Genomic DNA, 14,652 nt, shown 5'->3' on the forward strand with positions numbered 1-14,652 from the left:
CACTTAGATATTTTTGTTTTAGGAGACATGAACATAGATATAAAAATAAAGGGTAACATTCAAGATTTTTACATAAATAGCATGGCCGAGTGCGGTCTAACAAGTGTTATAACCGATTATACAAGAATTGAAATAAGAAACCAAATAAAATAAAAATATGATCGATAACGCGTAGCGTAATCGATCATATTTTTGTAAGGACGCAATTGTTAGACCTGTACTCGGGCGCGCTCGGCACTGCAATGGCTGATCACCGTATGATCGTATTGTCGTGCATTGGACAATCATTAGCACATGTACAGGGTGACGTTAAAGTCATTCGAAAAATAGATAACAATAAACTTAATAATTTGCTTGATCATGTTAGCTGGGATGATTTTACGAATACAGAGTGTCCATATAAATTATATGATAACTTAAAAAATACCATCCAAAATTGTTATAATCAATCACAATTTGAACAAATAATTTCAACATCAAGTAAAAGAAACAAAGATCCTTGGATTACTAGCACCATAAAAACTATGTGTGAAAAAAAAGATTTATCTTTTATTGACTGGAAAAATGACCCGACTAATAAAATACTTCGATTAAAATACAATAAATTACGTAATAAAACGCGTAAATTCATAGAAAAATCAAGAAATAATTACTATCATAATCAAATAATTAATCAAAACTACAACAATAGTCACGCTTTATGGCAAATTTTGAATTCATTAACAGGTCGCTGCAAAAATTCAATAGACAACTGTATCTTAAAAGCATTTCATAAAAATAACATAGACATTAAAACAATTGCTAATAATTTTGCACAAGAATTTTATTATAGTATTAAAAAAATCATTCCTAAATGCAATAAGCGTCTATTATGTGAAAATGATTATTATTATCCACAAAATAAATCAATGCTACTTAAAAAAGCTAACAGAGATAAAGTATGTAATATAATTAAAAAACTTAATATCAATAAAGCTCCCGGATTCGACAACATTCGATGTATTGACATAAAAAATATATGCACTAAAATCGTAGATATTATAGTTAAATTTATTAATGCATCTATTGTTAATGCTAAATATCCTTTAGAGTTAAAAACTGGAATAATCCGACCTATTCACAAAAAGGGTACGCGAAGTGAGTATGAAAATTATCGCCCGATTACCATTCTTCCGGTATTAGACAAAATCGTGGAAAAATTTATAGCCGAACAAATGCAGAATTTCTATGCCGAAAATAAAATTTTATCTGTCTCTCAATTTGGATTTCAACCGTGTAAGTCAACTTCACAACTTTTGTCAAAATTTACAGATGAAGTAAACTCATGTCTCGATAACAAAAAACATGTACTGCTATTATTTATCGATTATAGTAGGGCATTCGATACACTCAGGCATGACACTCTTATACACAAACTAGACAACTCCGGTATCCGTGGACCTCTTCTGGGATGGTTTAAAGATTATCTTGCTAATAGAAAATTTCGTGTTAAAGTAGGCGATGAAATGAGCAATGAAATGACCATCACCGAGGGTACAGCACAGGGCTCGGTGTTAGGACCTTTATTGTACTTGGCGTATGTAAATGATATGGAACATGTCATCAACCACTGTTCTATCTATCAATATGCTGATGACACCTGTCTAATAGCCTCAGACAAAAATATTAATACTGCAGCTCAACAGTTACAGGAAGATTTTACGCGTATCCTAATGTGGTCGCACGATGCGGGTCTTGTCATAAATGTTAAGAAAACAAAAATAGTACATGTACACTCGAGTCATTTGAAAAACTTTAATAATTTTAAAATCACGGCACACAATCACGTATGTCTTCACAAAGCTACATATTATAACCCGGACTGCTCGTGTGAATGTGTGGACCAAGTGCCTTATTATACTTACTTAGGACTGATTGTTGATAACAGATTTAATTGGAACCATCATATAGACCATCTGTGTGATAAACTTAGGGCCATACTCTCAAAATTATATATCATCAGAAATAAAGTACCATACAAAATTCTTCTCGGTATCTATAGATCATTGGCAGAATCAATAATACAATACGGTATCACAAGTTATGGACGTACATTTAATACTTACATTGATAGAATCATAAATTTACAACTAAGACTAATAAAAAAAATTGTACCTATTAATATTAAAAACAAGTTTAAAGATAAACCTCTCGAACTATTTAGCTATTGTAATGTACTGCCAATAAGACAAATGTTTCAAAAGATTTTTCTCATAGAACAATTTCATAACATAAACTTTCAAAATCCCATTTCGCATCAGTTTGCTACCAGACAAATAACTAATAAAAAATTAATTATTCCTAAAGTACACAATCTTTATGGGAAGCGTACGGCTAATTTCTTATTACCCACTATACTTAATTCTATGCCACAAAAAGTCAAGAAGGATGTTAATATTAAAAACTACAAAATAATATACAAAAGATATTTTCTCGAATTAATTAAAACAATAAAATAAACATAATAAACAACATTGTAATGAACACCCTGTATTTGTATGTCATGAATAGATAAGGAACCGGTTTATGTAGTCACTTCTTTTGTCTTCCTTGCGAATAACAAACGGTGTTTATGCGACTGTGAGCGTTGCTACAAACCTCGTAAGGTTTCGCATCGCAAAATTGTTTTAAATAAATGTGAATTTTTGTTCTCTAATAAATAAAATAAATAAATAAAATTTCGGTAACTCGTAAATTGGCTTGTCGTCGCTACAGTGACATTCGAAAATGAAACAACGATTTACGGAAAAGCACAGATAGAAACGCGTTTAATCGAGATTGGGTATCTAATATTAAGATAATTGGAATACTTAATGAAAATAGGAATTGTAGAGTCAGTAATAATTCAGATTAGTTTATTGATATCATATTAGATACTTACTTAGGTCGAGTGAACGCGTTTTTACAATTCGTTCTATACAAAGTATGTTTTTAACTAAATTTTCGAATTTCATCGTGTATTTTACAATAATTTTGAATGATTTGAATGCGAAATGTACTAATATATGATCAACGTATTGTGATCATCAGTATGCTACAACTATATACCTGGTATATAGGCGGTTATTAAAATTGATTGTATTTAATGTTACTTTTGATACACAATACACACTACTTACTCAGAGGGAAATAAACGCTACCTACTATTTTTATTTGAACATAGGCTAGAATTTACTTTTTCACAAACACGTATATTTTTAAAAGCATAATATTATAGTTTATTAAATACTACATAATATTATATACAGTTTCATGAGCATAAAGGAACAACTCTTTTAGTGTCATTGGTTCAAGTGACGACATGAGACAGTTTGGCATTAATGCCGTATTGCTATTGGTCTATTAATTGAATACTGCACGGAAACAACACACACTATTCCTTATTATTTTTAAATCGTTTTTTTTCAATAAATCTGCAACAAAAAATCTTTATATTTTTAAAAAAAGGTATTTATCAGTTAACTTGGGATACTAATATATTTCTATGGAAATTAACTATTTTTTGCAATAGATATTAAAAATACAGTTAACACATTAAGTGCATTTAATGATATTATACTCTTTGTTTATATAAATACAGAACGATAATTGAATCATCTAAAAAAAGCCAACAAAAAATGTTAAACTTATATTTTCTTCTTATAATTGGGTAAGTTTTTAAAAAATAACTCGTTTTTAATCTTTTTTCAAAAAAATTATCTAACTACAATAATCAAGACAATAATACTATAGTCTATAATAGTCGCATAAAAAAAAAGTATTTATAACCAGTCTTGACAATTTATGAGCGTTTTAGCCACTGTGCTTTGGTAATTTGCCTTTTTTATGGGAAAAAAATCCGCAATATCGATACTTCTTTGGTCCTGCATTTTCGTAAACATTTTATGGATACTCTGGTACCACATATTTTGAAAAAATTGGGCTATTGTCACGTAGAGTCTCTTCAAAGTGCGTGCCACAAGTCGTATTTGCATCCAAGGCACCTTCAAATCTGTGCTTAATTTTTTCATAAAATCTTTGCGGCTCATTGTATTTTATTTATTTATTTTTTTTATTTTTTATTGTGTGATAGGGAAGCGCTTGACCACGATCTCGCCTAATGGTAAGCTGAGATGTGGCCTATGATGGAGCGCGCTTCCCTAGAAGGAAGCATTAGCATTTATCTACATTATTTTGATATTATATGATATAGAAATTGTTAAAATTCTATATCATGCCGTAAAATATCGCCACTGACCACCTATAACTTTTCCTGTATTAACTGAACATACAGGAATATGGTTTTCGGGCTTCTCTTATCTCTTTATAGTGCTTGTATCCTCAATGTATACCACCATGACATTGTGGCGTTGCCACTTTTATTATCTATATTTTATTATCTGTGGCGTTCCGAAACGGAACGCACTTGATCGAATTTTAAATTGATTCGACGATAGTGAAAATGATTCACTAGGACAATAGTTAATACGCAAAACGCAATACGCAGTTGATACGTATTTAATACCAATACTCAATGATTGTCTCCTGCTAACCTGTACAGACTAGACTCATTGTGGTGACTGGTGAAACATTGTATAGCATTAACAACATAGTACTGTATTATTGAAAGATCGATTAAAGGTTTATTTTACAATCTACGACTTTCATTATACATGGGTAACAAAACCCCATAACATATTCGGTTTTACTCCGGACAACATCTTCAGCCACCCAATCCCTTTGCTTGAAGTCCAAATCCAGCGGAGGACAATAATCGTCATTTACTAAAATTGAAGGTTTTTCGTCCTAGTATAAAAGTTGTCTGGATCCCATTTTATACTCAATCTATAGTATAATACTATAGATATCATGTGAAACGTGACTTGGAAAAAAATCATTCAAATAAATCACAAAATAAAAATTTGAAACAATTTTAAAAGTTACGAAAAGCCCAATTATACGTCAAAATGACGCACAACATCCTCTTTACAACCAAATGGCGGAATTTACATGGATGAGCCAACTATGTACTGCTAGGTCTCGACGGCTAATGAGTTGATTCTGGATTTTGCAGCGATTCGATGGTAAATATAGAAGAGTTCATACGTCAAATTTACGTAGATTGGACTTCTAGGGTTAAATGCATAAATACCTAAATGATGTTTTGTTTTTATTATCTAATAACGATAAAAAAACCCGTTGATTTCATTCGTTTTTCAAGCTACGTGCATAGTTTTTCCACTAAAAAGCCTCAATTGAGTCATAAAGTACACAAATTTCAAGCATAATAAGTCACATCATTTCTATAAAACCAAAACTGGCAATAATATAAGTCGTGTTGTGCGATTATGAACATAGTGCATAAGGGCATAAGTCGTTATATTATATATAAATAGCTAACTTAATTGTCTTACCATTTAACAATACCTCAGTCATGACCCACAGATCCTCGCACTCCGATTCCCAATTTTGAATGCGATACGATGGAGTGTCGCGTGATATTGCAAAAAGTATTGTTATCGAGGGTACTTATAAAATTACTTACGTTTATCGAAACGTTTTTTGCTTAAAACGGTTTCACAATGCATTTTTCTAATTATTATTTTCATTTCAATAATTAGTTACCTAGCCAAATTATTACAAACAATATTTTCACTCCAACTCCAAGGTATCGTATTACGAGTAGGTACGAGTTAATTGTGTCTTTATGAAGTATAGTAATAAAAAAAAACAAAATAAATCTCGTGTAGAGCCATTTAAATCTCGATAATTATTTCTATTAATATTACCTATAGGTACAAACTTTTAGAACTGTCAATTAATGTCGATTGCGCGGCAAATTTGTATTTTTTTTTCTTTTTGAAAATTTCATCATCTGTTGTTTTACAGTATTTTTTTAATCATAATGATTAAAAGTATTAGAACTTATGAGATTGGTTCAAGTGTACCTTAGTTAACCTTTTGGGCTTGAAAAGTTAAAGTTACTACAATTTCCACTATCTTTAGCGTAAATCTGCGAAAGCGCCAGTAACGACTTTCAATTACGCATTTAGATGTTACTTACAAAATGAAGCAACAGCTGATCCCGACGAGGCAAAAATACCTCAAACTCAAACCTTTATTTATTCAATTAGAACTCTGCAGAAGCACAATTGAACCATCTTAACATAGAATTGCCACCTGTCTCAACTCACACAGTATTAACCCAACCGGACAAGAAGAGACCTTGGTCCTTACTTTTGGGGTCAGAAATAAATTTAAAAGGTCACCCCTTGAATAAGGCAATAAAATATCAAAACAGGTAAACGGTTTTAATTATAATACAGATTTTTAACATCCAACCAAACCGTGCGGTATCTATTAATGTTTAGAGCCAACGCCACCAATCATAATCTAAACATGGCTAGTACTTTCAGTACAATGCATGAATTATTTATTTAAAACTGATAGGTCATAAACTCTGTACTGGAAACAAATATACTGAACTCAAGAGACTAAAATGATAAGGAGCTTATCTGTGTCCCAAAACTGCAATTACTACAGCCAAGTACGTTACTTTTAATCAATTCGGTTTTAAAATATAATTATGATTTACATCAGAACTTATATACCGAAAGCCTCGGGCTGACTTATTTATAATAATTGTGTTTGTGCATAACACTAGGCAGTCAACAGCTATATGAACGTCAGATAGGAAAAGAGCCAAATTTATCCAGTCAGTAACAAAGGATTTTAACTATAGGTACTTTATTCTAATTCAACCAACTACTACTAGCTACTCCGTATGTCTTTTGGGTAGACGGAGGCAAATAGGATTTTTATTCCAACTATATCATTTGATATTTTGAAAATGTACGTTCGTGTACGGTAGGTACATTTTCATACCGTCAGAGTCATTTTGCAGATTATAGTGGTGCAGCACTGAACACTGTCTATTAGGTGGCTGGTGCTGCCGACCGGGCCTTCAGTTCCGCTTTCCAGAATACCTTCACCCTTCTAGGTGCTACTACTACTGAAATAGCGGTACTCTATCGCGTCGTTCAGGTCTCTAACTGACAGGATTTCTCATATTATCGTAACAACCTCGCTCGTTCTAACGAGAACAAATTATCGCCAAGGAATTCTGCTGCAGGATAATGGCAAGAGAGATTATAAGCTTAACTATGCATTATTATGTTCAGGAATATGGTGGATTTTGAATACTATCGTCGTCTGAAAGTATCTCCTTTCGATAAACTTCATTAAAGATGCAGATCTGATCCCATCTTTGTTCCGTAGGAATGCTACGACAGTCTAAACGTTACACTGTACAAAGAAAATTGCCCTAAATATAGTCGGTTGTTCCAACATCCGTAATATGGCTAGCCTGCCTTGCTAGCCCTTGATTGTAACTGCTACCAATGGAGGCATTGCTCTTGTGTTGTCCACAGTTGTGCGAGTGCAAAAATGAAGAACTGAGCTCGTGGGGAGCTATGTCGAATGAATCTGTGTTAAGATTATGACAGTATAGGACAGTTAGCTGTGGATGCGAAGACAGGACATTACTTTATTCATCCGTAAACACGCGAGGCAGCCACGGACAGCGATATAGCAAGAACTAAACTAGCAAAGTTTAGTTCGCTTACCAGACTTTGTCATGTTTTAAATGCAGTATATCCTCTGTATAGCATTGCATTTATGACTATTGATAAACTTAATTCACCCGTAAACACGAGAAGCAGGCACGGATAGCGATATAGCAAGAACTAAACCAGCAAAGTTTAGTTCGCTTACCAGACTTATATTTTAAAAGCCGTATAGTCTGTACATTTCATTTATTGCCCCCCCCCCCCTAAAAGCAAAGAAATGAGAAGTCATTTGGCGGAGCTTTCTCGTAAAGGGTAGGGGTTCCAAGTTTAAAGCAGATACGAATCTAACGCATTCTCATTTCAGTCACCTGTCGCACCCACTGCACTCACACCTTACGCTGGCTGCAGCGAGGCTCTCCGCGAAGCCTTCTTACGGAGAAACATCCCATGGGAAGCTGTCGAACTAATGTTGGCATCGCTTTCCAGTAACACTAAGAAGCAATATAACGTAACTTATAAACTATGGTGGCAATTTTGTCTAGATAGAAATATTTCCAATTTTGAAAGTACAGTAGCGACAGTTATATCGTTTTTAACAAATGAGTTTAACAAAGGGGCTTCATATGGTACTTTAAACTCGCACAGGTCTGCCTTGTCTTTAATCTTAGGAAATAATATCGGGTCGGATGAATGCATAAAACGACTCCTAAAGGGAGCATTCAAATTGAAACCCAGTAATCCTAAATACAATAATTATTCTTGGGACCCACAATTAGTTTTGAACCATATCTCAAGCTGGTTTCCTAATATAAACATTAATTTGGAGCAGTTGACTAAAAAAATAGTAATTTTACTTGCGCTGTGTACAGCACAGCGGGTCCAAACTTTATCCCTTATCAATCTTAATAATATTTATTTCTCAGACAGTGGAGCTAAGATTTTCATAACAGACTTGATAAAAACTTCGGCTCCGGGTAGAGATCAACCCCTTCTTATACTTCCATACTTTAAAGAAAATATAAGTATTTGTCCCGCTACTGCACTTTCTGATTATATCAATGTCACAAAACATTTGAGGAATGAGGAGGACAATAGATTAATACTAACTTTTAAAAAACCTAATAAACCCGCCACAACTCAAACAATCAGTCGTTGGATCAAAAACGTGTTATCGGAAAGTGGTGTCAACATTTCAATATTTAGTTCACATAGCACAAGACACGCTTCAACATCTACTGCTTGTGCTAGTGGTGTATGCGTTGATAATATACGTAAAACTGCTGGCTGGACTAAACATTCCGAAACCTTTGCAAGGTTCTATAAACTTAATGTAGTTAATGAAAACGAATTTGCAGAATCAATTTTGCAAGAATAATGTTTGATTATATTTTTGTTAATATACAAAATAAAACTAATAATATCTATATATGTTTTATTCTAAACTTGCACCCAAAATGATTCTTACAAAACTTTTATCTCTTAACATCTACATAGTGAATAATATCTGAAGAATGAAGCGATGAAATATAATATATGATCAAACGAACTTCAGAGTGAAGTTCGATCATTATTATATGAATCGCTTCATTCGAAGATATTAACACCCACCACACCCTAACCCAAAGTTTTGTAAGATTACAGAGTCTAAAAATAACGAATATCGTACAAAGCGAGCAAATACTTGTCAGGTCGTAATACCCACAATTAATAAAAAATAAAATCTAAAGGCGTGCGTAGTTGCTAGCATTGAAAAAGGGAACTACATAGTAAATAATATCTTCGAATGAAACGATTCATATAATAATGATCAAACTTCACTCTGAAGTTCGTTTGATCATATATTAGTACATTTCGCATTCAAATCATTCAAAATTATTGTAAAATACACGATGAAATTCGAAAATTTAGTTAAAAACATACTTTGTATAGAACGAATTGTAAAAACGCGTTCACTCGAACTAAGTAAGTATCTAATATGATATCAATAAACTAATCTGAATTATTACTGACTCTACAATTCCTATTTTCATTAAGTATTCCAATTATCTTAATATTAGATACCCAATCTCGATTAAACGCGTTTCTATCTGTGCTTTTCCGTAAATCGTTGTTTCATTTTCGAATGTCACTTTTAAAGTAACAAAACACGGCTGACCTACCGTGTTTCGAACAAAATGCATGAAAACTTTCATTAGTAGATAGTTAAGTCTTGTATTTTAAAAGCATGCAATAATTTGTATTTCATTCAAAAACATAATTCGTTTATCGAAACGTTTTTTGCTTAAAACGGTTTCACAATGCATTTTTCTAATTATTATTTTCATTTCTGGTCGCGCCAATATAAAAATATACGTAAATATATTTCTCGATATGAAAGTGGACTGTATTTAGATCTACGTGGTGTTAGCAAAGAGGGATAGACAGGATACACACGGCACGTACCTCGTCGGAGGGAGTAGCGTCCAGAACACACGCGCCGCCACGCGGTCAGGGTCCTCCAGCTCGCGGCGGGCAAGAACGGCGTCCAGTCCCACACTCCACACAAACACACACGCGGCGGTGAGCGCGACCAAGGGCCGGGGCACGGGATGCCCCGGTGGTGTTACAAGGGCACAATGCCTGATGATCTAGAGAGCCTCGTGGAAGCTCTCCGGCGGTGGCCGAGTCCCGAACCTCGCGAAGGAACGGAGCGAACTCGACTGACTGCAGCGACACGAACGTCGCGTTCACGTCTTATTGGACGTGTCACGTGGTTAGTGACCACGCGATGATTGGTTGTGCTCGTATGTAGGGAAGGATGAAGGAACACACCACAAACAATAAACGTTTAATTTCTACATTTACTATTTTAATTATATTGGCGTTACCATATCCACCCGCCCTAAATGGGTCACCATTTAAAACCAATCATAAGATACAGCGAAAAACTATGACTCTAGGATCGCATAATGCGCGCGGGTTGATAAAAGTCCTAAGAGCCACGGCGGTAATATAAATAACAAGTTCTATGGCTCTAGGAGCGCAAAATGCGAGCGGGATAATAAAAAATCCTAAAAGTCACGGCGGAAATATAACTAACAAATTCTATGACTCTAGGATCGCGTAATGCGAGCGGGGTATATAAATTCCTAAAGTCACGGCGGTATTACAACTAACAAATTCTATGACTCTAGGATCGCGTAAAGCGAGCGGGGTATAAAAAATTCCTAAAGTCACGGCGGTATTATAACTAAGAAATTATAAACGAAAGCGGTGCAAAACTTAAAATTAAATTTAACTAACTGCGGTAATATACTAATGCGATATAACTATTGTCTTGGAAGCGGACATAAACGAACGACCGGGCGAAGGCAAGTTCCCTTGGCGGTTCTAACTGTACAAACGCGCGCGACGTCGTCCTTTGAAGGATGTAATTTCTCTACGACGGCTAAAGGCCAGGTTAGGGGCGGCGCATTATCATTTATTACAACCACGACCGTTCCAGGAGTAATAGGTGTGGAAGGCGTATTCCATTTCTGCCCAACCTGCAGACCGTGTAAGTATTCTAATCTCCAACGTTTCCAAAACGACTGGACTAACTTGTCCAGTAGCGAATGCCTATCAAGCAAACTGACGTGATCAAATTTGACTTGCGGCGCGGGTAAAGCTAATAAAAGCGCGGTAATTAAAATAACACGAAACAAATGCGTTATGATATTCACATATTGAATATGATAATAATCAATGATCATGATAATTATGTGATCATTGCGCGGTAATATCACTGGATGCTTACGTGCATATTCCAGGGCGGAATCGCTTAGACGTCCGATGGGGATAAGTCTGTTGCGAATAAAAGGCTTCAAGCGGTTGAAAGCCTGCGAATAAAATTTATAAAAGAGTATATTATAATACTCCTCTGCAAAATATTTATTTTGCAGGGCGGGAATAATTTTATTCTCAGCGAAATTAGGTTCCTCTACGGTCATCATAACACCGCGGCGGGTTAATAATATAAGGAACCTATAAATATAGAATACACGACGCGACGAGACGCGAAGGGCGGTATCGTATAAAGCGCAATGCTTTATAGGCGGGCACACAGCGTGCGCTAATAATTTTCGTTCGGGAATGTCTGCAATAGACTCACCATCGAGACTCCTAAGAGGCCATTCAGATGGGTCCGAACGAGCCCACTGGGGTCCGTGGAACCACAGAGGGTGCGGTACGAGATTTTGTGGCGTAATGCCACGCGAAAGAATGACAGCGGGAATTTCAAAACCAGAAACATGGTAGAAATTATTTGATGGGATGTTATACACGACTGTGGGAGCAACGAAACCCATCATGTCCCACAGACGGGCGGCAATTGACAAGATGGAGTGCTTAGTGCACATCACATCGGCGGGAGCGGTAATTTTAAAATAAAAACAATAATCAACAGTAGACCAATGCAGACCAAGTAATTTATGTTGCACGGTCTTATCAAACTCCACCGCGGAGGGTAAAAGTTTGTGCGAAGCGGGAAGATTATCTAACACATTTTTGCTATTACTATTCCATTTAACTAGATCCCACTGAGCACCCTTAAACAAATCAATGAGCTGCTGCGACGCGGAAACTGCTTCACATTCCGTGGGAATAGAGAAGGCGATATCATCCATATACAACGAGGAAGACGCCATGCCACTCGCGAGCGGATATTTCGCGCCGTCATCTTCTACGAGCTGTCTTACCGTGCGCAGTGCATGATAAGGACTAGACTTGATGCCGAAGCAAACTCGATTAAATTGATAAAGAAGCAGCGGATCCTGCGGGCTGAAACGATATAAAAAACATTGAAAACGACGATCAAACTCACGCACGAATATCTGCAGAAACTGTTGGCGGCAATCGGCGGTCATGGCAATCGCGTGGAGACGAAAACCTAAAATTATTGTAAACAAATTGCCTTGTAAATTCGGCCCAACATGCAGAAGGTCATTCAACGAACGCTGGCTTCCAGAAGTTGGCATGCTAGCATCTAAAACCATGCGCAGCTTAGTCGACGATTTATCCTCGCGCAGAACAGCGTGATGCGGTATAATATAAATAGGTGTAGGGTCACGCGGATCATACGGAGGCGCGGGTGAAATATAATTTTTCGTTAGATAATCTTTTATGACGTCATCATATGCCAACCTTAATTTAGGTGAAGCCTGTAGCTTTCTTTCGAGGCACATGAAACGCTTGCGGGCAATATTAAATGAGTCACCGAGAGTGTAGAAATCGTCCTTAAATGGAAGCGAAACAATATATCTACCACTCACGGGATCGCGGGTTGTAGTTAATTTATAATATTCTTCACATTCAACATCATCGGGATGTTGAACGGGCGGTGCGGTAGGAAGCTCCTCGAGCTCCCAGAAACGCCTGACTAATGAGTCAATAGCGGCGGTCTCTTGAACGTGACAACACGTCAAGGGCGGTTTATGTATGTTAGGTATGGTGGGTACTGAACCCATTATTACATAGCCTAACACCGTGCGCAATGCAGCGGGCGCCGACGAGTCACGAGATGCATGAACTACGTCGGGGAGAAGCAGATGAGGGAACAGAGAAGCACCGATTAATAAATCGATTTTATTTGGTGTACCAAAACTCTCATCTGCGAGCGGTAAATGCGAAATATGCGATAAGACAGAAGTGTCTATAACAGCGGTAGGTAGTAAATCCGTAACATGATCAACAACTAGCGGAGAAATATTAAAAGATATGTTGTTGTCAAGACGCGAATAAAATTGTATATTTACGGAATTACTATTTACAATTTTTTCTGAACCACCGAACCCCTTAATAATAGTACGTTCGGTTTTCTGCGGTTTAATACCTAAACGTTCACAACATTCATTCGTAATGAAGTGACTTTGCGAAGCGGAATCTAAAAGCGCGCGAATAACAAGCCGTTCGCCTTTACAATTATAAGCTACGACTTCAGCGGTTGATAATAAAATAGTACGTTGTTTATTCGCGGGCGCGTTGCATTGAAATGTGTTATCAGTATCAGCTGTATAGCTAGCGGTATATAGCGCAATTACGTCAGGGCGGCATTCGCCCGACGGCGGTGACGGCGCAGGCAACGGCGGTGTGCTGCGCGGCGGGGGGTGAGACGCAGGCGCGGGAATGGACGATTCGCGTTTCAAATGTAACATTGTATGATGTTTTAATTTACAAATGCGACAATTAAAATTCGACGAACAACTAGAAACTCGATGTTTTATACTGAGACAATTTATACACGCGTTTCTATCCTTTACGTATTTCAAACGTTCCTGCGGACTCATTTTATGAAAACTCGAACATTTATATAAATTTTGATGCGTAATATTTGTACAAAGACAACTATATGCGGAATCAGCGGTTGTTACGTAAGACTGATACTTAGGCGGAGCAGACGAGATATTATTTGAACTGCGGTTATAATTATTATACTTTCGAGGCGGTTTATTTATTCCCGAATTTGTGGAAGGATGAATGCGTTCTAATACCTTCGCACGAGTTTGAATAAATTGAACTAAGTTATCAAAAGTAGGCATTTCACTACCAAACTTAGTCTCGAAAGCGCGAACAGTATCTGAATCTAACTTCTTCAACGCGATATGAACAATCATTAAATCTGTAATATTATCTAACTTTATATTCTGTAAGGCGCGCACTGCGCTAATAAAGTTATCAGTAAATAAATCAAAGTTTGTTGCGGACGGAGAAAGCAAAGGTTTAAAATCAAACATTTGATTTAAATACGCGGAAACTAACATACGTTTATCATCATATTTATTTTTTAAAGTTTGTAAAATTAAATTATAATTTTCAGCGGAGGGGGTTATACCAGCTATAACAGTTGTGGCCTTCCCCGTTAATTTACCTAGTAAATAATATAAACGCTCGGCATCTGTAAGGCCGGGATTGTTATGAACAACTGATTCAAAATTCGAAAGAAACAGCGGAAATAAGCGAATATCACCCGAAAATGGTACTAATTCGATAGGCGGTAATTTAGGCCTATTTTCATGCAAATTATTAATATCTCCGTGTGACGGACTTGGTT

General features: G+C 36.1%; 1 protein-coding gene across 1 annotated transcript; it reads right to left on the reverse strand.

Moving 5' to 3' along the window:
- Positions 1-10,028: 10,028 nt before the first annotated feature.
- On the reverse strand, positions 10,029-13,614 carry LOC149895247 (uncharacterized). Its single transcript, XM_090119264.1, has one exon. It carries the CDS (start codon positions 13,067-13,069, stop codon positions 10,895-10,897), a length of 2,175 nt encoding a protein of 724 aa, XP_089975390.1. The 5' UTR covers positions 13,070-13,614; the 3' UTR covers positions 10,029-10,894.
- Positions 13,615-14,652: the final 1,038 nt, after the last annotated feature.

The sequence above is a fragment of the Colias eurytheme genome, chromosome 32, assembly GCF_061535395.1.
Source record: "Colias eurytheme isolate Ceu_HAF_F1 chromosome 32, ilColEury1 Martin Lab GWU primary, whole genome shotgun sequence".
NCBI classification, from domain to species: domain Eukaryota; kingdom Metazoa; phylum Arthropoda; class Insecta; order Lepidoptera; family Pieridae; genus Colias; species Colias eurytheme.

Excerpts from the sequence above, each read along its gene's own strand:
- LOC149895247 (XM_090119264.1), bottom strand. The coding sequence starts at position 13,069 with ATGGGTTCAGTACCCACCATACCTAACATACATAAACCGCCCTTGACG.